General features: G+C 37.9%; 1 protein-coding gene across 7 annotated transcripts in view; it reads right to left on the reverse strand.

The window, feature by feature from the left end:
- The window catches only part of LOC144971441 (protocadherin Fat 1-like), a 281,143-nt gene that overhangs the window by 251,671 nt on the left and 4,472 nt on the right, over nucleotides 1-25,000 (reverse strand). For all 7 annotated transcript variants that reach the window (XM_078912356.1, XM_078912355.1, XM_078912353.1 and 4 more), the window contains exon 2: nucleotides 16,643-20,039. In XM_078912356.1, the coding sequence (XP_078768482.1) occupies nucleotides 16,643-20,030 (3,388 nt within the window). In that variant the 5' untranslated portion in view covers nucleotides 20,031-20,039. The remainder of the gene's footprint in view (nucleotides 1-16,642; nucleotides 20,040-25,000) is intronic.

The raw sequence follows: 25,000 nt of genomic DNA on the forward strand, positions 1-25,000 counted from the left end.
CAAAGTATTCTAGTTTTACAATTAAAGCACCCATGAATAAGTAAGACAAAGGGAATTGGTTCAACTAGGGAACAGGTGTAGATTCCAAGAGCATACATCAATGTACTTAGTTTGAGATAACCTAAAAGTCTCATCCAGGCACCAGCACAGGATACCACTAAGAGGAACAAACTCAAATGTTTACAGAATGCATAACAATACATAACAGAGAGATGATGTACGTGATGTACGTGGGAAAAATATCGTCTTCCAAAACTATATCTATACATTTGATTGGTTTCCCTCCCAGTCAAGGACTCCAGCCAGGGCTAGGACAAAACTAAGTAATCCTATTCCAAGACAAAGACAGAAAACAACTTGGAAAACAGATATAAGGGAATAGAAGACACACCGTGACCTCCTGCCCACCACAGGAGGTCAAAGGACACAGCCCAGTAAGTGAAGCAAAAGATACCCAACTAAACACGAAAATCAAAGAACTTGACCTTACATTGAGTAGATTGCAATTAATTATAGTTATAGGCTCGGTTCTTATTGATCTGCAATGTACAAAATCTGGCCCATAGCCAAATACAAAGACCCATACCACTCGATTTCTACACATATTATTGTAACATGTAGTATATTGACATACGGATCAACAGCAAGTAGGTGACCGGTCTTGACTTTGAAGGCGGGCGATTATTTTTTAAAATATTGCTGATAGACACTAGAAAGACGTTCACTAGTCGAGAGATAAAAGTAAAAGAAAGAAAAAAAAAGTAAAAATAGGTGAAACAGTCATTTTCAAATGTTAACAAATTATAGGGAGTAAAATAGTGGGGGGCGGGGGCAGGTTGGAGAGAGAGAGAGAGAGAGAGAGAGAGAGAGAGAGAGAGAGAGAGAGAGAGAGAGAGAGTAGTTGCTGAGGCCCATGTCCAGAGTTTAACAGACAACAATACCAACAATAACAAATAAATAACAACGAAGACAACGAAGAAAAACACGGGGAAAATTTTGTCTTTAAAAAAAAATGATCTGTTATATAGCGCAATATCCACTAAACATGCTCAAAGCGTTGCCAACAGCAACACTTAGCATGTAAGACGTGACATGACGCCTGATTGGCGATATTACAATTTTTTCGGTCAGAGACAACGCTGTTAACGGCCAGATACTCATTTTACACCTGAGTACGGTGAGAGAATTTGAGTAAAGACCATTTTCCAAGGACTCAACTATGCGCCGAGCGAAGCAGGCTCGAAACCAGGACCTTCCGATCCGAAAGCGAGTGTCATACCACAAGACCACATAGCCGCTCTCAAGAAAACTCAAGACTCCATCTGCTTCGTGGTTCTGAATGTCAATTTCCATTAAAAGCCAATGCAAGCAGTTGTCACCATGACCAGTTTTCATTAAAAGCCAATGCAAGCAGTTGTCACCATGACCAGTTTTCATTAAAAGCCAATGCAAGCAGTTGTCACCATGACCAGTTTTCATTAAAAGCCAATGCAAGCAGTTGTCACCATGACCAGTTTTCATTAAAAGCCAATGCAAGCAGTTGTCACCATGACCAGTTTTCATTAAAAGCCAATGCAAGCAGTTGCCACCAATGACCAATGACTTTTTCTGATTCTGTCTAAAACAATATATTGTACTACAATAGCTGTTGTTTTTTGTTTTTGTTTTATTTTGACGTATACTGAGGAAGCTCCTTTTGTTTTATTTTACTTAATTTTGTTCTGTTCTGTTAAGTGTGTATGTGTTGGGGGAGGGGGGCATCTATCACATATTTATAATAATATGCAGTACACGCGTCCGGACAAAAAGGTGAAGTAGAAAAAGGGTTAGTTGCTTTTTCCCCTTCCGTATGTTGTAAAATTTACGAATAGGGAATGAGATTAGCGGAATAGTAGCGTCCCTTGATTGGACGTCACCTTACAGAGAGAACGTCAATTTGATTTTGCGCATGAGTCTCTCTCGTTCTCACTTTCGGTGAAGTGTCTCAAGCCGCTTTCACCGGAAGCGACGACGAGAGACGCATGCGCACAACCAACATGACGTTCTCTCTTTAATAAGGGAGCGTTCACATATTATGTCAACACTTTGGGGGGGAGGGGGGGTCTGCCAAATGTTGACAAGTGTTGACATGGGGGAGGGGGGGGGGGGTTCATACCCAAGATTATGTCATCAAAAATTTGGTTATACAAATAGAATAAAAACACACCCAAGAAAAACACTGTAAAAGTTGAAATAAGAGAAAGCAAAAAGTATGTTTTTTTTTGTTTTTTTTTTGTTAACATCGTGTAATGCTGGCTACCAGTATTGAACAGAGACAAAGAGGTATATATCAAATTTCACACCTTTTGGCACTCAGTTGTTTTTACCTCTTTTTCAATAGCCACCATCACATGACTTTCACGAAAAATAGTCCATTTTGATGATGTCATCATATTGGGGGGAGGGGGGGGGGGTCAAGTCAATGATGACAATTGATGACATGGGGGGGGGGGGGGGGGGGGGGAGGGGCACTTTCTAAAAATGCCAATTTTTTGTTGACATATGTGAAAGCTCCCTAACTTTTCCGCCGGCGACGTCCAATCAAGGGACGCTACTCTTCCTCTCATCTCATTCCCTATAAAAACAATTGTAAAACTAGTCTTCCTCCTATATTAACTTCGATTGTCACCCATGTCAACCCATAACAACGGTCGTAACTGGGTAGAGGAAGATGGAACTCTAAGCATCATAAAACCAAGGCAAGGAAAACAGAAGATTTGTCACCCATAATGTTAACACACTGGACCATAAAACCATGCAATGCGGAAGTGTCTTGAAATGTAAAAATACTCTTATAAAATTCGTATACGAAGTCGAATTTTACGAACACCCGTCCTTTACGGTAAACTTATTAAGTCACGTTTTCCTACTTTATTATTCTTTGTATTTGTTCTATCCATTTACGAACTATGTTCCATCCAAACGACGAACTATCTATAGATAGTATGCGCTTGGCTAAGAAGCTCATAACATTGCCATCCGGAAGTATAACGGACCAACACACAAAACTGTGTGTATCCATGAACGTTTATAGTCGGGTTAATACAGTTCAGTGAGCATTACTCATAAACGCGGATGGCAAAAAACAATAACAAAGACTTGATTGACGTCATCTTCGAACTATCTATAGATAGAATGAAGTTGAAGTCACTCGGGTCTTTGTTATTTTTTTTTTTTTTGCCATCCACGTATGTGAGTAATACTCACTTAACTGTGTTATCCAGACTATAAAAGGCCATGGTTACACGGAGTCTTGTGTGTCGGTCCGTTATACTTCCGGATGGTAATGATGTGAGCTTCTTATCCAAGCGCATACTATCTATATAAAAAACTTAAATTCATGGTTTCAAGGAGCATGAGATAATCATGGCATTGACATGGAGAAACATATATATATACTCATTTTTTGTTTTAAAAAAAGGTTGTGCGTTAACACTGTTCAGTAAGCCCATGTTTCAGTTTTGCCAACGGGCACAGAATAGGCTTCAACAGTCGTGACGTCACTTCCCTTGTAATGTCGCATAGTAACTTAGTAACTGGCTCTAAACTATCGGAACAATGACGAACATAAAAGTGTATCCATAGGAGAGAAAAGCGTTATAAATCTGATCATTATTTTACTTTTATACATTCTGATCACAGGACATGTGAAAAAGTAATAGCCAGCATGAAGAATAAAAAGTACAGATTTTCTTTGTGTAGAACCAGGCTGCTGGTTGCTGGGCGAACGTGACATCAGACTATTGAATCCTATTACTGACAAAAAGACAAATCTAAAAAATTATTTTAAAAAACTATTTGAGATTGATATGCGAGTAACTTGCAAGCTTTTAAAAATTAAGGGTAATTCTATCGCCCGTTGAATGAAATTGTTATTTTCAAAATTATTCTCCTTTGAGAGCAAGAGTTTCTCACGCCAATGAAATGTAACGGTGTTATTTCCATAATAACGAAAAATGATTGTAAATATATTATCCCATAAAGACAAGTCATTAAATATATAATAATAAACTATTTATTTTCTACACTTTTTTCTTCACTACCTGGATTAATATTATCAAAGAAAAAAATTATATATATAATATATAAGTTACTTACACTTATATCGTTAGCCAATACAAACAAAAAGTGAAAAATGAAAGTGAGAAACATTCAAGGTTTAATTTCAGAACTTTGCCAAGATCATAAAAATGGGGATAAAGCGATGTGTATAAAAATAGATGAGAAAATATTGCCTGAATTTATCTTTAATCTGTGAATGTTTTGTGTTTTTTTTAGATGTTTGTTCTCAAGAATGATAATAGCCTTCTGATAAATAAACAAAAGATGAAAAGTCTTACGTGAAGTTGTATTCGTGTTAATTTAATAAACATACACGAATACAGGTAGGGATAAATATATATATATATGTATATATATATATATTATATTATATATATATATATATATATATATATATATATATATATATACGTCAATGAAGCATTGCATAAATGAAGCATTGTGAAGCGCATTGACCTGGTGAATCCGAGTAATGCGCAACATAAATGTCAACCTTTTCAAAGTCTCGGATTTGAGACATTTTGAGAAGTGGCGGGTGGTCATTAATTATCAATATGAAGTAGGTATAAGTTTTCCAGATAAAGTTTTTTTTTAAACGCTACCGTACATCAATATATTGGTACCAAAACCATCCATCTGTCACTCTCTGTGATACATTGGACGGATGAGTGGAAAGGGGGGGGGGGGGGTAGAAATGCAATTGATTAAAATATTTTAGTCCCATCGAAGCAAGCTGTGATCGCGTGAAAAAATATACAATGAGTCACTAGCGAAGGCGTGATTATTTCAATGAATGCAATACGCTTCAACAGTCGTAACGTCACTTCCCTCGTAATGACGCATGGTAACTTAGTAACTCCGACGAGCATAAAAGCGTATCCAGAGGGGAAAAAAAACATTATAAATCTGATCATGTTTTGACTTTTACACATTCTGATCACAAGACATATGAAACGTTCAATCCAGCAAGAAGAATAAAAAGTACCGATTTTATTTGTTTAGAACCACGATGGCCGACGTGACATCAGACTATTGAATCCAATTGACAGAAATTTTCAATGAACGTTAACCCTCTCCTTACCAGCCATTTTCAACATTTTCCCCAAAACTTCACACCCACCCAACACAAAAACAAACATCTCTTACTTAAACAGAAAAGCAATAAGCACATTCTATACATAACATTGTTCGACAATATGAACTGTATTACAGAATGTCAAATTCTTATATCTATAGCAAAAGGAAATGACATCTGAATGAGAAAAGTGACGGTTGCAACAAATGTGACGATTTTCCATTAGGTGGTAAGGAGAGGGTTGAAATGAAAAAAAAAAAACAAGTTTAATATTCGTAGATTATGTACTGTAAGAAACAAGAAATGTACCCGAGTCGCATTGAACGACTGCTCTCATGATTAGATATGCAGTCACATTCTGATAAATACCCGATGAAATTATTAAAGTACCAGGTTAGAGTAAACTCCAACTCCGCCATTGAAGGTATGTTTTGATTTTGTTTGTTTGTTTGTTGCTTTAGGTCTCTTCCAACACAATTGAGGTTATATGAGAGACCGCTGAAACAAAAAAACAAGCAATCTAACAAAAATAGTACAAATGTAAATCAAAATCATAACCATAAGATATCATAAGCTAAATTATAAATAACCAAGAACAAACAGGCAGAAGATTTACAGAAAAAAAAATCCCTGTCAAAAATACAATCACAAACCAAAGAAGCAGGATAGGCTAGTAAAGAGAAGAAGAAACGACATCACTATCGGATCGTACACCCATGCGAACATCATAGGTATATGATTCAAGGGTGATGCTCCCATCCAACCACCCGCGTTTGTTTTGAGTTTAACGTTAGCAGTGGTTTTAGCTTGAAATAAGGATTGATAAGAAACCAGCTTCAGTCTATAGAGACCGATAAGGCTGTGTTGTTGTGAGGGTTAGGTTATATGAATGATAGTTGATTAACTCATTGGATGCTCAAGAAAAGAAAAAAATCACCATTTGACACACTGGAATACAATAAAGGATCAATACAAATCTTCATGTGTATATGTGTATGTGTGTGTGTGTGTGTGTGTGTGAGATGTGTACGTTTGTGTAGCAGAGAGAGAGAGAGAGAGAGTGTGAGAGAGAGAGAAGGGGGGGGGGGGGGCAGGGGGCAGAGACAGAGAGGGAAGAGTGAAGTAAGTGTGAGCAGGGATGCGAGAAAGTATAGGGAGTGTGCGTGCACACCGATGCGAATATTAATATTATATTATTGTACTGAATATATTACTGGTTCACAAGTTAACTGGAGCGATTGTACTTTTTTCGAGTACGTATAACAAATTAAATAACCAGAGTGTGCTTTTAGCCGATTGGCGATTAAATGGAGCAAACTGGTGTTTGTTTTTTTTTTTTTGTATCGTTGTGTGTGTGTGTGTGTGTGTGTGTGTGTGTGTGTGTGTGTGTGTGTGTGTAAGTGTGTTGTTTTGGGTTTTTTTTTTTTTTTTTTTTTTTTAGAGACACTGATATGAAGATGGCGATGAAAATGAATATGGCAATGAAAATGAAGATGGCGATGATGAAGACGACGACGATAGCAATTCTACAGCACATATTATCCACTGTGGAGCTAGCTATCCAGTTGGGCTCAAGATGGAGACAATCCAGGAACAACGTGTACTGATGGTTAGCTGGTTGATGTTAGCTGGGTTGTACGCAACGCACGAGGTGTTTCTTCCACAGACTTTTGTGATTTCTACATTCATGACATGGATGGTTCCGTAGTCTCCCTTGCTTGTAAATCTGCTCTTGAAACATCCCCTCCACCCCTCCCCCATACACACACCCCCCCCCCACACACAAACACCTATTTAACAAAAAAAAAAAAAAAGTTAAAAAAAAATAATAAACAACAACAACAACCAAGTATCGTCCCAGCCGTATAATATTTGACGTATCGCATTTCACAGTTCAGCAAGAGCAGTTGGCCACAGGTGTGCCTCCTGTTTTGCCAATTCCTTGGTGCCGTGACGGTTGAATTCTGCCACAAGTCTCTGAACGACTGGATGCGAGGAATCCATAACGCGCACGCGCGGATATCAATTAATAAGTTGGATTTTTAAACGAACCAAGAAATTGCCGTTGATTGCCTACTTATCTTTGGACGTAACTATCGTTTATCGCTTTATACTTTTTCCGGCGTTATGTTACGTGAAAAAAAAATTATGAAACTCTCCTCGCTCATTGTAACTCTTCATTCGGTTAAAGAAATATATCTATATGGCCTACTGGAGGAAATAAATAGCATATTAAGCACGAAACAGTAAGAAGAAAAAAACTATTTTATTTACAATCGCTGAGGGGTAACAGGAAGATATAAGAATAAATAGCAGAGTAATTTCCTCGCCTATCCCTGAAAAAAACCCCAGGGATTCCAAGATCTTCAATCCGTATAATCATTAATCTACCGTTTATTCGGGGAATTTAACAACCAAACAAGACATCCCGACCACACGCGACGGTCAGCACACAGTGGTCAGCCTGGGCAGTCTCAGTCAGAAGTCACTCGGCAGTCACGACGTTGTAAAAGGGTTTGTATTTCGGGCAGTAAATCACAGCATTGGACATAATTATTATGCAATGCAGAATATACATCATAAAGACTTTCGTAAAATCAGAGCATTCTCATTGACACATAAAATACACACAATTATAAATTTTCCATGAGATGAGCTTCAATGCTTTAGAATCAATAGGATTAAAATGAGATTTACTTCCAACATAAAAAAAAAGAATATTTTCATATGTTGGCCAAGTCAAAAGACACAATTTAGAGCGGAAAAACCATACTTGAAGAAAAAATGGAGGATAAAAATAGTGAGATGAATGGAAAGGAAAGGATGGACAGATAACATTTAAAAATGTATGGAATAGGGTTGAAATAATGTTGAAGCTGCAAGGGATCGCGAGGAATGGAAAGTCGTGGCACCCACCTTTAAAAAGATAAGGGTAATACATTGGCACATTTATATTACACGCACGTACACATATTGTACATAGAACACACACACACACACACACACACACACATACACACATCCTGTAATCAAGATTGAATCATATTCCGTGATGTCTTATATTTAAATGTCACACAATAGGGGAACTCATTTATTCTGTACCTCTTTCACTGATTATAAAAAAATAATAATAAATTTTTAAAAAATATATATATATAAAAAATAAATAAATAAATAAATAAATAAATAATATATATATATATATATATATATATATATATATATATATATATATAAGAGAGAGAGAGAGAGAGAGAGAGAGAGAGAGAGAGAGAGAGAGAGAGAGAGAGAGATTTTCATTCTCATCCCAAGCCAATAAGGCATAATTTGATTAAAGCGCCGACATCAAGCCAAAGTCTATCTAATATTGGTTTATCCACCCATCCACTCATCCACCCAACAATCAATGCATCCAAACAGTAGACCCTTTTCTCATTTCGGACCCGCTGTTTGGAACGCCTTACCACAGAGCATTCGTGAAAAAGAATCTTTGTCTATTTTTAAACGTTCGCTTAAAACATATCTGTTTCGGCTTTAGTAGATGGTAAGAGAAGCAAGATAGGTCTGTCTGGTTTAAGTTATGTTGTGTGTGTGTGTGTGCGTGTGTGTGTGTGTGTGGGTGTATGTATGCTTGTGTGTGTGAATGAGTATGTTTCAGCCAAAGTAATTTGTAATTGAGGCGCTTAGAGTCTGGTGTCTCGGAGTTATAGCGCTATATAAGTTTTCAGCATTATTATTATTATATTATTATTATCGCAAAGACAGATGGACACGGATTTTTCTTCCTTTCACCTTCGTCGCGTAAGGCAATTGAATAAATTAAAATGGGCATTTGCAAAGCACATCTTCACAGATTCCTTAAGCTTCGCGTATCCCCAAGCTCAAGCTATAAAATAATATAGAACAAAATTTTCATATCATACTGTGTAGAGGTCGCCCGTTATGTGTTTTGTAAATTTGTTTTGTTCCAGCCTTCTTATATGATCCGTCATTGCCAACAGCAATGTTAAGATTATGTGTTCACTTTGGACAATATGGGTGATTCCTGTTGACATCAGACCTTATTATATTATTTGATATTATCTTTATTCCTTCATGGAATGCCTAGGCGACTGTGTCTAATTGTACTATTGGGAAAGGGCGGTAATTATAATGTAAGTACAGTATCCACGTCTAGGCTTTATATGACTGTCACCGGGCTAGCCACCGATCACGCTTAACACCGCTTGACATTTGTCACAAGGCGGGGCCGGACACTGTACCACAGAACCACCAACCAGCGTTACCACTGACCCGTCTTTCCTTCGATCCCCTTATCTCGCCAGTCTTCCGGATGACCAGTGCTGACAAGTGCTTGGACAGCTGCTATACCAGTTAGTGGACACAAACTGGCCAACCGTTATTAATGACCATGGATCGATAGCCAGCGGTCAATATTCTGTATTTTCTTTAGCCCCTCCTAAGACGTTATTTCCCGCACGCCGTGTTCCAAAGACCCTACAGATATTTTACTCTTGATAATATAATAATATACTGACAAAACATTAATTTATTGTATTCCAGCGTTTGCGAGGGTGTTTTAGTATATTTGTGCGGCTATGTGGTCTTGTGGTATGACACTCGCTTACGGATCGGAAGGTCCTGGGTTCGAGCCCATTCACAACGCCTCTCCAACCCCTCCCCCATCCCCCTCCGCCTGTCCCACCACTACCTAGAGAGAAAAAAATTGATGTGCTGTACAATACTATAACTAAAACGTTTTAACATTTTTTAGCAAGAATGTTACCACTTCAAGTATTAAGATTATGGATAAAGATGACCATGCCATAACGTAGCCAAAAATTCTGAAATATTAATATTTTGTTTAGGTCTCAGTATTTAACAGTTTTGACAAGTTCATGGTCATCTTAATTCATTGATATTTGAAGTAAAAATAATTCTGGCAAAGATGATAAAGTGTGTTTTGCATGTCAATGTATGGCAGAGACATAGACTTTTACAGGGGTAAAACATTATAAAGATAACTATTATTTCATAGGTCAATCATAACGGAAGATGTAAGAACGACTACTTCTGTTATCATTGTTGAAGAGAAAGTGTGTGGGGGGGGGGGGGGGGTTCCTTCATTGGAATGAACCCCTAAGTAAACCACGTACAGAAATGGTACCTTTGTGAAAAGCCAATGAAGCCAACAGTAGTGCGGGGCGGTCCTTGGCAAGCTTAAGGACCACGGTCCTACGGTCCTTGGGAAATGAAGACCGCAAGGACCGGTCTTAGGACCGGTCCTTTTCGACATTGAACATTCCTGAGAGACTGTTGGAAATTCGAACCGGTTTGACCTTTGAGACCGTGGGATCGTTCATTCTTGAACCGTTAAAGACCGCTACACGATGAAAACCGTGGTCTACAGGAGTAAAACACACGGAGTAGTCACACTCATTTCAAATTGTAACCTAATTAGAGAAGAGGGGTGATGCCTTCTTTATTTGCTCACCGTACTTCATTGTTACTTCGATAATTTAATAAAATTTGAAATTTATCCCCATTAACGGAGATAATGGCATCGCCCAAGGCGTTGATCGAGTTGTTCGTGGCGTTGATACACACACGCAACTCCTACCCCCCTCCCCCCCCCCCCCCCCACACACACACATTAGAGGGCAGCGAGCATTGAAGAGTAAGAGAGAGACGTGAAGTTATAATAAGAGGGGGTGGATGAGGTGATAAGAGGGGTCGATGGTGACTTTTCGCCAGATCTAACAAACTCAGCTACCCATTCATTGCTGAGTAGACAGGGATTCAGAAAAAAATCAACTGCACCCGGGTCGATCTCTGGCCCTTTGCGTATAAAGAGAGTGTTCTATCAACTGAGCTATCGGGGTCCCCAAATATTCTATTGGACTTTTTTAAAATTCAGACGTTATAACTGGGTTTTTTTGGAAGGAAGAAACTAATGAAACTCATATTATTTGATTAGTAAAAACACCAAACGAAATTTTAATATTATTGTATTATTTTAAATGACAACACTGCGATAGAAAGGAGTGGTGACAAGAGATGGACAAAAGAAAACAAAAAATCGGATTTGCTACTTGCTAGGTTCGACACACACACACACACACACACACACATACACACACACACACAAACACACACATCTTTTGTAGTCACATACATTTCAAACAATAACCCATTAGAGAAGAGGGGTCATGCCTTCACCATAGATCATTGTCATTGCGATCATTATGGTGTAGTAAATTTTGAAATTTACCCCGTATAATGGAATCGTCCAAGGCGTGCGCCTCCTGTTCCCCCATCTCACACACGAAAGGGCGGTTTGCGGAGTGGAGGTTGGTGGTCGTCTGCCTGTATGGTCGTCTGTGTCGTTTAGTGTATGGCAAAGGGGGGTGGGTGCGATTAATTAAGTGGGATGGGTGGTGATTGGTGGAAGATAGGCAACCGAAGCAACGAATCGCTGGGGAAGTAGTAGGCTATGGCGCGAGACCGTAGGACCGTGGTCCTTGCAAGGACCGCCCCGCACTAGTTGAAAGGTGATAAGAAGTGAGGACCGCCGCCGGTCTTCCCCTATGGGACCGGTCTTCGGTTCACAGCTAAAAGACCGTCGGACCGCGGTCCAGACCGGTCTTCAGCGCGGCACTAGCCAACAGTCTCTTTACCAATTTATGCCTCACGGAACAATAAATAGATTAAGCGTCCAACTCAATTCCGGATGCCCATACCCCACCAAAGCAATCTTCACATGATAATAGTGCGGCTATGTGGTCTTGTGGTGAGACAGTCGCTTCGAGGGTTCGAGCCTCGCTCGGCGTATAGTTGAGTCCTTGGAAAAGGCTCTTTACCAACATTCTCTGACCGAACTCAGGTGTAAAATGAATACCTGACCGTTAACAGCGTTGTCTGTGTCGGAAAAAAATGTACGGCAGCATTGCACAGATTATTGTTTATTAGGGTGGGGTTGTTTTGGGGTTTTTGTTGTGTTTTTTTTGTTTGTTTGTTTTTCTTTTTGTTTTTATCTTTGGGGGGGGGGGGGCGGGTTGGTGTTTCTTTTTGTTGCTCTCCTTCTCTTTTATTCCTTTTTTAAATCACTGTATTTTATTTCTTTTTCTTGCCAGGCTCGAACCCCAAGACACATAGGTAAAGGACAACGTACACCGCATTCTTACAAAACCTACTTGTGGCCAGTAAACTTAAATCTCATATCCACGACTTCTCAGCTGAAGACTTATTGACCAGTTTCGGGTTTATCTGTTTATCTAACTAGTTTTCTCGCCAAAATGAGAATAAGTTGGTTTTTTTCGATATAATTATAACATAAGAGACGGCTTACAGATCAAATGTATTGTCTTCAAGTGCAAGTTTGTTTTGTTATTTTTCCGCTTACGAATTTTGCACCTAATGACCTCTTTTTATCGTTGCCAATCCATACGGAAGCCTACACATTTCACTCAGATTAACTCACCCAACCCTAACATCGACTATATCCGTAGTTTACTCGGGTTGCTTTCACCCCATTCCTATTTATTACATTTTTCTAAGACAAATTATAGGCATATTATCAAAGCTAATGTTTTTAGTTTTTACATGTTAATGGTAGTTGAATAAAACTATCTATGTACGTGCCCATTTTTAATACATTTTTTGTTCCAATTTTGAAAAGTTGCAAAAATCTCTAGGATTGAGTGAGTTAAGGCTCCTGATTTATTACATGACTGTCACTATAAAAATGAATTTAAAAAATTATCTTGTATTCTGCACAAAGTGTCTTCCGATATTGTTGAATGATAAGATAAGAATAAGATTGTGCATGTAATGGGATTTTCCACAAAGATATGATTTCTTTATCAATGGATCAATGTACACATAAATAAAAATAAAATGCAAAATGGGTGATAGCCAAATGCAGTTGTTGGCTTAATTTAGTATTGTTATAATGGACAATGATTTACGTTTATTCCATTCCACCCACATTACACTCACATCATACACCCACAAACACAACCTATCTATCTATCTATCTATCTATCTATCTATCTATCTATCTACCTACCTACCTACCTACCTACCTGCCTGCCTGCCTGCCTGCCTGCCTGCCTGCCTGCCTGCCTGCCTGCCTGCCTGCCTGCCTGCCTGCCTACCTACCTACCTACCTACCTACCTACCTACCTACCTACCTACCTATCTATCTATCTATCTATCTATCTATCTATCTATCTATCTATCTATCTATCTATCTATCTATCTATCTATCTATCTCTGTCCTTCTTTAGCTTTGTTATAACATATCAGAATATAAAATAATAATAAAAACTATATTATCCCCAACATATAAGACGATAACAACTAGATACAACATACAAAATACTGAAAATCAAAATAGCGTGAATAAGCAAGGATAAAAGGGGAATAAAGATAGAAAGAAATAAAGGAAGAAAGAAAGAAATTCGCTCAATTTTTTTGACAATAGAAGCTTTTTCTTTTCCCATTGAAATGTATTTGATGTTGACAAAAACAATAAATATCCTAGAAACAGAAGACCAACTTTTCAATAGCATGAATTAAAATAGTAGAAGTAAGACACTAAACGGTCATAGAAGGTAAGCAAATTCGCTTTGATTCATTCTTCCGTACACTGAGAAAAAACACTGTCATTGTCATACATTGTTCATTTAGGACAGAAAATGTTTCTATTTTAATTATCAATGGATTGAGATAACCACCAGGCAAACACACAACTCGGTCTTCCTAAGCGATCAATAAGAAAGCTAGACCTAAGTACATTTGAACGAAAACATTTCAGACAAATTTTTAAAAAGATTTCAGCCAGTGTTCAATACCATTGTAATGCAGTCTCGCTGTCTTCGTTTCACGACTTTGATAATCACTTTATGATATGTGAGACAAAAAAATAAATTAAACATGAAATGAAATCCATTAAAATGCCTCTTGATTACAATTCATAGAATTTTAAAAAAAAAGGGGGGGGGGTGTGAGGGGGAAAAAGAGAGAAAGAAAAAAAACCCACAAAGAAATGAAGAAAAAGGCTATAGAAAAAGGTATAGTATAGATTGTTTTGGTGTTGCATATATTATAACTCTTCGGTCAATGTCAAATACACAGAGCACATGTTAGTGAGTTATTAAAGCCAGTGGCGTAAAGCAAAATGGTCAAAGTCGTTTGTTTTGTTGGGTTTTTTTTTTCTTTTGATTCTTTTGATACAACCAGAATATCAAGATCATTTTTAGATCAATCAACAAAATATGATGTAGTTCACCTCTTTAAAATCGTGTTCAAAATAAATTGGGAAAAACAAACAATAAAGTTAAGAACTGAACCTTGGGCCCTTGTGTTATTGAATGCGAGTGGCACTACTTAAGGAACTCGGCTACCGTGCCTCTGTATAGACAATAGAGAAAACAAACTTTCCAACCGAAATTATAGTTATAGTACATAACGACAAAATGTTTTCTGTTCATTCTAGCCAGAATCATTTGACTTACTTCATTCATACATCACGATGGATCCATCCAAACTTGTGCAAAATTACCAAACTAGAGACTTCAAAGCGGGATCGGGTTATAAAACTTTAAGTCAGATTGAATTTAATATTATAGTATCACAATGTTTCTGGACATTATGAAACAAAAAAAAAAGGCGTTTCGTCCGTCTACAGCAAAATTGGTCTTTGTGTAACGGGATGATAAACGTCGCCAAGCGTTAGGAGTCGTCGGGTAACCTTACACCACCAGGAGCAATAACTGACAAACGTTATCACGAGAGTCAAAGCTCTGTGGCCTGGACTACTCTGAAGAAGAGCGACAAAACATTGGTTTATTATTAAGCCAGAACCCGAGAACGTAGTATTATTAAAATATCGATCAATTGTTATTAAGATGACCACTAACTCCGTACCGTCAAGTTTAAATTACCCCTCACTGCCTATAGCAAGGTACTTATTCAGACCTAAGTCGAGTGAGGTAATGTGTGTAGAGCAGCTTCTTACCCATGATTCAAAACCAGAGTTTCGTAATCATTTTAACCCAACTAATCATAGCCATAGACCAAAATCAACATAGTTTTTCTTTCATTACGCGACAAAACAACGTAGTGCTAAGTCACTAACACCACAATCAAGAGTAAAAACTAGTTCACATAGGCTCTGTGCTAGAACATTCTCCTCCCAAGACATGGGATCGGTACCGTCCCGGGTGCAGTCAATAGTCAAGACAATTTTTTCCGGAACCCTCTTTCTATTCTGCAGTGATTGGGCAGCTGTCAGATCTGGCGGAAAGTATTTTGCGGGGACCGGACTAACGTGCATTTCTAAGCTGAAGGGTAGTTAGTAATTTTTGCTGACAGTTTAAACGCAACAGAAACGATGATTAACTCCGGCTCTATGGACCGTATGTCTCCAATAAACTCCTAATTTGGAACACACGAAAAAAAAATCTCACCAACTGGGTTTCTAACTCATAATCGTTCCGAGTAATACCCGTTTGCACTCAACCAGACGCCAGCAGCGTAGATGTATACAGAGATCGTTATCAGGGCCTATGCGAAATTCTAGTCCATGCCAAACTACATGTAGGAGAAATCGACAGTGAAAGGAGACACAAACAGCATACCGGATACTGCCGTAACCAAAGAATATAAACATTGAAATTAAGTAACAGTAAACAATCGTTGAAAAGAATGACATACGGTGCGGGATGATGCTGCTGCTACGACTAAAACTACTTACATATTAATATACTATGTAATACAGTTAGTAGTAATAGTGGTGATAGTAAAAGTTGTAAAAGTAGCATATAATAATAATAATAATAATAATAATAATAATAATAATAATAAATAATAATTAGTAGTAGTAGTAGTAGTAGTAGTATAGTAGTAGTAGTAGTAGTAGTAGTAGTAGTAGTAGTAGTAGTAGTGTAGGTAGTAGTAGTATGTAGTAAGTAGTAGTAGTAGTAGTAGTAGTAGTAGTAGTAGTAAGTAGTAGTAGTAGTAGTAGTATAGTATTAGTAGTAGTGTAGTAGTAGTAGTAGTAGTAGTAGTAGTAGTAGTAGAAGTAGTAGTAGTACTAGTAGTAGTAATAATGAGTAGTAGTAGTAGTAGTAGTAGTAGTAGTAGTAGTAGTAGTAGTAGTAGTAGTAGTAGTAGTAGTAGTAGTAGTAGTAGTAGTAGTGGGAGGAGGAGGGGGGGGGGAAGAGGAGGAATGGGAAGAAGAAGAAGAAGAAGAAGAAGAAGAAGAAGAAGAAGAAGAAGAAGAAGAAGAAGAAGAAGAAGAAGAAGAAGAAGAAGAAGAAGAAGAAGAAGAAGAAGAAGACGAAGAAGAAGAAGGAGAACTACAACAACAACAACAACAACAACAACAACAACAACAACAACAACAACAACACAAATCGGATGTCAAATAATCTCCGTGACATTACAAAGTAAGATACTTACCATTAGCATCGATGGTAAATCTCCCTAATCCTGTGCCATCCTGGATCGAATAGGAAACTTGACCTACTCCACTACTCGGGTCGTCTTTGTCCTCTGCGAACACATGCGTCACGTAAGATCCGATAGGGAGATTTTCTGCTACAGAGCTACGCACGATGTAATCCTGGAACTCGGGACTGTAGACATTTTCATTGACATCCATAACTTCTACAATGAGATAACAGTAGGATACCAAAGACGGTTGGCCTCGGTCTTTAGCAGAGACGCTGATATTGTAGACTTGTTGCTTTTCGTAGTCCAACACCCGTTTGATTCGAATTGATCCAGTGAGGTTGTCGATCTCAAAATGAGAATCTATGCCCTTGGTGAAAGAGTAGGATACCTTCCCATTAAAACCAATGTCAAGGTCATGTGCCGTCACAGTCGTGATCAGAGTACCAATGGGAAGATCTTCACGAACCCTTACGACATAATTTTCCGGAATGAATCTCGGGGGGTTGTCGTTTATGTCTGTGACTGTAATATTGACGATGGTGGTTGAGGACAATTTATAATCCGAACCGGAGTCTTCAGCCTGAACAATAAGCATGTGGAAAGAGCGTGTTTCTCGGTCTAATTTTTTCTTAAGAGATATAACCCCAGATGATTGTCCGATCGAAAAGGAGTCATCCTTGGAGAGGATTGAATAACGGATTCTGCTATTTTCTCCTTCGTCACTGTCTGTTGCGTCCACCTCCACAATCGTAGAATTTATCAATGCCGATTCACTAATTGTTCGGGTGTATCGGACTTTCCTAAATCTTGGAGCATTATCATTATTATCTTGCAAAGAAATTGTCAAATCTTTCGACACATTTAGTTGCTGTTGACCTTGATCAATTGCTGTCAGTGTTAACCAATAATCTTTCTTTGACTCGTAGTCCAATTTAGAAAGCACAATAAGTTCACCGGAGAAAGTGTCTAACTTGAACCGACCGTCTGTATCATCACCATCAGAAATGACAAAGGTAAGAAATCCGTCATATCCTGAGTCGGAATCGTAAATGTATTTCTTAAAATCCAACAAAACAGCGCCGACATTTTCAGACTCCTCAACGTCCATCAAAGATAAGAACGTCTCTGAAACGATTGGTGGCGAATTGCTGGGATGGGAAGTTGTGCTTAGGACTATTGGGTTATTGTCAGCGTTTGCTTTGTTTGACTTTTGGATCTGTCTTTGAAAACGCGCGGCAACATCAGTACTGTCACAATTCACTCTCACATCGTCCATCGCAGACACCGGTGATCGTTTATTCGTCACAAGGTTCAGGTCAAGGGTTACAGGGATCGACACGTGCTGACCGTCACTGGCCACAATAACAAGATTTCTTTTGGAATCGTAATAATTTGTCATATCGCAGTTTACCGATATCACTCCGGTTTTTGGATCAATGCTAAAGCAGTCATCCCCATTACCTTCGGTAATGCTATAGGAAACGAGATTATCTGCATCGAAATCAATCGCCGTGAGGCTCATAATCTCCATATTAAGGGGGGATTCTCTCGATAAATATCCTGTACATTTCATCTTCTCAAATTCAGGGCTATTATCATTCACGTTCTCAACCTTAATAGTCAAAACTGTATCTGATTCCCGCTTGAACGGAGACCCCCAATCAGAAGCACGAACGTGAACATAGAATGTTCTTCTGTCCGTTTCATAATCAAATAATGAAGTAGTTGTGATCTCCCCTGTGAACGCATCGATTTCAAAAGGTAATGACTGGAGGTTGACAATACTGTAACTTATTCTTCCATTGTCACCACTGTCCAAGTCTGTTGCAGAAACTGTTACAACTTTGGAACCGATGGGCACCTGCTCTTTAACTCCAAATGGTTCCTTTGGAATGTCGAACACAGGTTTGTTGTCATTAAAATCCTCCACATTGATGACCACTTTAGCAGTACCAGACAGCCTTGTCCCAACAAGAGCCTGGTCCTCGGCTTGAACGATGAGAACAATTCTATTCTCAAACTCATGATCCAATGGCCGAGCTGTACGGATAAGTCCTGTTTTGGCGTTGATACGAAAACTCCCTATGGTGTGTCCTCCGATGATAGAATAACGCAGATCTGCATTGGGTCCAATATCCTTGTCTGACGCCCTCACGAACACAATAGGGGAAGACACGGGTACAACTTCTGATACATTTGCAGTGTAGACAGACGTGTCAAAAACAGGCGGATTGTCGTTAACATCTTGAACCCGGACAGAAATATCAACTGATGACGTTTTAGCTGGACTTCCGGAATCCCATGCTTTAACTGTTATGCTGTAATCAGGCGATATCCTCTCGCGATCTACTGAAGATGCCACCTCTATGTTATATTTACCATCAATGCCGTCTTTAGTCAGACTGAAAATACTTTTGGGATCATTATCTATAACAACACCAGCAACTATTCCGTTCTTTCCTATGTCCTCGTCTGTCACCGTCAAAATTGCAAAAACTGAACCTAAATTTCCATTTTCCACTAGGCTTTGATGAGGCTGGACTTTTATCGTGGGGGGATTGAAATTAACTGGCAAAATGTTGATTCGAAATTTAGTAAAGCTCATCGGAGACGTAGCGCTCCTTCCTGGGGTAGGAACAGCTCTGTCTTTAGCAACTACATCTAATTCATATAACCTTTTCCGATAGTAGCTGACGGGTCGGGAAAGAGAGACGACACCAGTGGTAGGATGAATAGCAAACATAAGAGTCTCCTGTACAAAGCTGTAATATATCTCCCCATTAATACCAACGTCCGCATCGGTGGCTTGCACTCGCCCAATACTTTCGTGCAGGGCAGTGTTTTCAGGAATACTCACTTCATATGGCATGCTGGGGAAGATGGGGCTAAATTCATTTTCATCCAGAACCGTTATTATCACATCCGTGAAAATTTCATGTATCTCTTCGTTGGGAAATATCAATTTAGCGACAATTCTCAGATGAAACCTGGAGCTGAATTCTCGATTGAGCATACCGTAAATGCCAGTGCGAGTTCTGATTCTAAGGAAGCAGAAATCTTTGACAGTTGTTGTTTCCGCTTTGAATATTTCGTTATCATCTCCAAAGATTATATCATACTCAATATCAACACCTGAAGAGGTGTGTGGAAGTGATATTCCCATTCGAGTACGAGTCTGTGCATAAACTTTTCCTATGGTGTTTTCGAAGATGGTACCATTATATCGAAGGTGGGTAAATTTCAATCCATGGTTAGCGGACAAACTGGCTTCTTGGGGTGGCGTTGACTGAATATCTAAAGATAAAACTCTTGGAGCGCCACACAAAGCCAGAAGAATGGCTGCAACCAAGGCCATCATACACGGAGACGGGTGTGAGGCCAGAGTCAGCCTCATGGCGGTTCACTGAAAGAATAAGAGAGAAAGAAAAAAACATTAGTGAATTAAATAAATCAATAAAAACGCCCAAAGAATTCACCAAGAAGCGACAGAAGAAGCCTCAAAAGAATAATGCATTTCATTTTCATAAACAGGAATATATATGTATGAACATTTAATATATCTTTTGCTGATTGCGATTCACAACGTGTTCTATATTTCCAAAGCCGATCAAATCTATAAATCATAATATGATACAAGTTTGTTGGCGTAATTTTGTACGAAGACTATTACTTATTACAATATTCGTATATGGCATTGGCCTCGTGTAAACAACAAACAATAAAAATGCAAACACATTTGTAATGATCTGCCTGGAAATGAAAAAAGATTTTTAAAAAACATGGAGTGTCAAATATATTTCAATTTCATGCATGCAAGCTTTACTGCACGATGAAAAATATGAAAAGGTTTGAATATTGTGCCAACAAAACAGATAGAAAATTGTGAGAGAAAAAAAAATCATCCCTAAAACAGTCGACAATAGAAAGAAAAAAGAAAAAAAAGGAGGGGGGGGGGGTGCAAGAAGTAGGTTTTTTTTCTTTCTACTCTGTCTGGTACTGTATTATTCCAATCTTTTCATATTTCTAACAAATACTGAAGATTCAACCCCATGATGAGGAAATATACCTCTTGACACGGATTCTAGTGTTGAGTCTCTATAGGCCCCAATTGAAATCCAAATTTATTTGACAGGCCGTCACGGTAACTTAACAAGTAACAAAAGGATGACCTAAAAAAAAAAAAAGAAAAAGAGAAAAAGCCCGTTATGCTGGCAAAACGTTTTAGACACCGACTAGATCACTGGCTTAGGTGCTGTCCTGGTTTCTTAACCAAACATAAATAATCTTATTTTATATGAATCAGTTGGATTTAAGCTTCAATTTTATTGACATGAAATCTATGATGATGTTTAGAGTTTAAACTTGATAAACAAACTGGAAATAAAGTGAAATAAATAGACATAAAATTACTTCATAACAGATGATAGAGTTGGAAGCTAGGTCGACTAAACAAAACAATTCTTTCTCTTTCGATGTAAACTTAATATTGACAAGTCGTGAATGAGGTCGACAATATAACCGAATGATAAAATAGAAAAATAAAAAAAACACGACAGGAAATAGAGCAAGTAATGCGCAACTTTCACTACATTCGCTCAAAGCGCTTTACCAAACGTTCCAACAGCAACAATGTATTATGTTACAGTGAATGATATAATCAGTCGGATGGTGAAAATGTTTGAACGTAGATATTGCCAGGTTTAGTTAGAAGGTGAATTAAATCAACCCTTTTTGTACATCTTCGGGAAATATCAAAACTTAATTTCACTTCTAAATATTCTTTACAGCTAGTCAAGTTGAAAAAGTATGAAATTTGAGAAAAGTTGCTGGATAGCTTTCCCATACATCTGAACATAGCTTCATGAAAAATCACCCGATTTACTTAAAATAAAGATTAAAATGCTCCGGAGAGCACATTCTTTCAGGAAATGAAAAAAAAAATGCAAATCCAAAATGGTCACCTTCTGATTATAAATAACACATATATACAGGTAGGACGAGACATAACATTATTTTCAACAGCGACACCGAACCCGGGATCTAAAGGTCAAATGTCAAGTGTCATATCACGAGAAATAAAGCTGCGCTGAGGTTTTGAATAGGCTATAGTGCTGAAGCGTCGATGATTAAACCTCAACGATGACAAACAGCACAGAGATTGAAATATGTGGACATACCACCTGCTGTTGTACATCTCATTTGAATATGCTACACATTCTCAAATCGAAACAATGAACCCAATGTAAGGTAAGCGTGTCATAGGTTGTTTAAAGTAGGGGTAGAGAGATTTACAAAGTCGTAATGCAACTGTATTATTACTATCATCATCATCATAATCATATAATATTGTTGTTGTTGTTGTTGCTGCTGTTGTTGCAGATGCTAATGCTGTATTAGGAGAGAAGCAGTTCGGTAAACATCTGAGACATATATTGTTTGATTGATTCTTTTAAAACGTCAAACCAGAAATGTGTGATTTAAAAAATACAAAAATATAAACATGCTTCTTGAAACCATGAAATCAGGAATGATATTCACGCTTTCACGTACACCCAGATAGACTGATAGGAAATTCACAAATTACTATGGTAGGGTTCTTGTAACTAAATATACAAATGCATTAAATAAACCCATCTGACAATAAAGGCGACTAGCAAAATTCATAGTGCTCTCCTTATTATGACGTGCCATCTAGGACTTCATATACTCCTATAGATGTCGCTGCGTGCCATGCATAGATTTATTACAAGCGCGGAGAGTTTTGTTGTTGTTATTGTTGTTGTTTCTTGTGGATTTTTTAAAGCGGCTTTCTGACACATTGCCTTTAAACTTAGAGAAGACATGAGATGAGAAAATAAAATCTTTTAATGATAATTCAAAGCTATTAAGATAAAGATTCTACAGGACTGACCCGATTAATCTTTTGGTTCAGTATCGGCACTTTTTTTTTTTACTTTCTTTAATAGGATTTCATTTTTTCAAAGACCGATAGATTTTTGTTCTTCAACAGAGAGATCGCGGCTGTCGACGAGGTTCTAATGATACACCTGCTAGTGACGAAAAAATGTGAGTGAAAAGTCTTCTCGAATTAGCTTGGTGCTGGTCACAACCAGACTTGAACCCGAGACCTATATTGGTGACAAGCTGAGTATCATTTTGACTAAACGTATGGCCTCTGAGACTCAGTCACCTTCTAATTACATGTGACTTGAAAAGATCATAGACGAACGAGCTTCACCAACGATGAATACACTGCTGTATAATTGACAAAACACTTTTCAATTTACCCAGAAAAAAAATTATTTTAAATAAATGGATGAAGACGATCTCAAACATGTCAAAAAGTCTTAAAAGTCAAAACTTCTTAGAAGTCTTGGAATAGGATTCAATAGTCTGATGTCACGTCCGCCCAGCAACGAGCAGCTTGGTTCGAAACAAAGAAAGTCGGTACTTTTTATTCTTCATGCTGGCTAGAACTTTTTCACATGTATTGTGATCAGGATGTATAAAAGTCAAAACATGACCAGATTTATAAGGTTTTTCTCCTCTGGATACACTTTTATGCTCGTTGAAGAAGTATTTCATAAGGGCGTCCGCCATTGTTCTGATAGTTTAGAACCAGTTAATAAGTTACTAATCGTCATTATGAGGGAAGTGACGTCACGACTGTTGAAGCCTATTGAGACCCTTTCACAACTCTGTGGTCGGTTTACACGGATCCATATTGGAGGTAACAATTTTCAAACCTAAATTCAATGTTTTGTCATTGTCCGGTTACTTATTACATACGCTTGACAAAACAGAAAAATTTACAGGTTAATATGGCATGTTCCATGCGCCGAATTTTAAATTGTGTTTATTTTAGTGTAACTTGAAGCTAGCTACTTGTAGTATTGTAATTTGGTGTAATTTATCGTAACTACAATTACCTGATCAAGTGGTCTTGTCAAATTCCATGATTTGAGTTCGATAAAGATTGCATTTTCAATTTAGATGAATTCTATTTATCTCACACTCGCAAACCTATGCACGTGCAGACCCACAGTTCTTTGAACTCATTAAAATATTTAAAATGCGATAAATTATAATTCATTTTGTGACATGTTGAATTACTTGTTACTATGTTGACTGAATTTAATTATGTAAATATATGGTTGAGTCTATGACATTTTTTTTTTTATGATTATGCTTCATATTTTAGGACACATTTAACAGTAACGTTCATTTAAAAACAATTTGAAAAATAAAAAAACAACAATTTTTTGAAAAAAAAAATGGCTCATAGTTGATCCTAGAGGAAAAGGCTCCTTACTCAAATCCTCTTACCGTACTCAGGTGTAGAATGAGTACTTGATCGTTAGCGGTATTGTCACCTAACATGCCTCATGTCTCGTCTTAAATTAAAGTGTAACTGTTAGCTAGGAACCCTTTGTAAAGTGTTTTGAGCAGTTATAGTGGATATTATGCCGTATACATGTTCAAATAAAAACTAATCTGAGAGTGACAAATAATGCAATGCGTCACTGCCTGTAGAAATATGCCCACGTGAGGAGTGAGACAAAACGTGATTTTTTTTTTTTGAATTGAACTTTTATATAGCGCAATATCCACTAAACGTGCTCAAAGCGCTTTACAAGTGGTCCCTGGTCAACAGCAACGTTTAAAATTTAGGACGGGACATGACGCCTGTTAGGCGACAGTACATTTTTTTTCGGACAGAGACAACGCTGTTAACGGCCAGGTACTCATTTTACACCTGAATACGGCGAGAAAAAGTGAGTAAAGAGCCTTCTCCAAGGACTCAACTATGCGCCCAGCGAGGCTCGAACCCATTACCTTCCGATCTCAAAGCGAGTGTCATACCACAAGACCACATAGCCCCACAAAATTTACTGATGAACAATGTGCGCAAATGAATGTTCCCCACTGAAGGGCAATATCTTTTGCACACCATATTTACTTATTTGTCCATTGTGCTGAGTGTAACTCGTATTGGTAAAGATGGCCTCGGGCTACCTATTAAAAAGAACCCATACCATGCTTCTGCCCAATGTAGGTGTGTGATCCGTGTCCCAAACGCCTGCCTACCAAGTCTGACCTAGATACACAGGTATGTATTTACTTGCCATTCGAGATCCTGCGACAGACCTTTAACCTATTAACCCTTTAACGACAGGGTCCGAGTTGTTTTCTTTCTTTAACTTTTGTTGGATTTTTATTTTATTATTGTGTTCTTTTTTTGTTGTTGTTGTTAAGAATACAAGCGAAAAGTATACTTTTATGTTATTATTATTATTATTATTATTATTATTATTATTATTATTATTATTTTTATTATTATTATTATTATATAATAATATAATC

The sequence above is a fragment of the Berghia stephanieae genome, chromosome 4, assembly GCF_034508935.2.
Source record: "Berghia stephanieae isolate SIO BIC M18660-M18661 chromosome 4, UCSD_Bste_1.3, whole genome shotgun sequence".
In the NCBI taxonomy this organism is placed as follows: domain Eukaryota; kingdom Metazoa; phylum Mollusca; class Gastropoda; order Nudibranchia; family Aeolidiidae; genus Berghia; species Berghia stephanieae.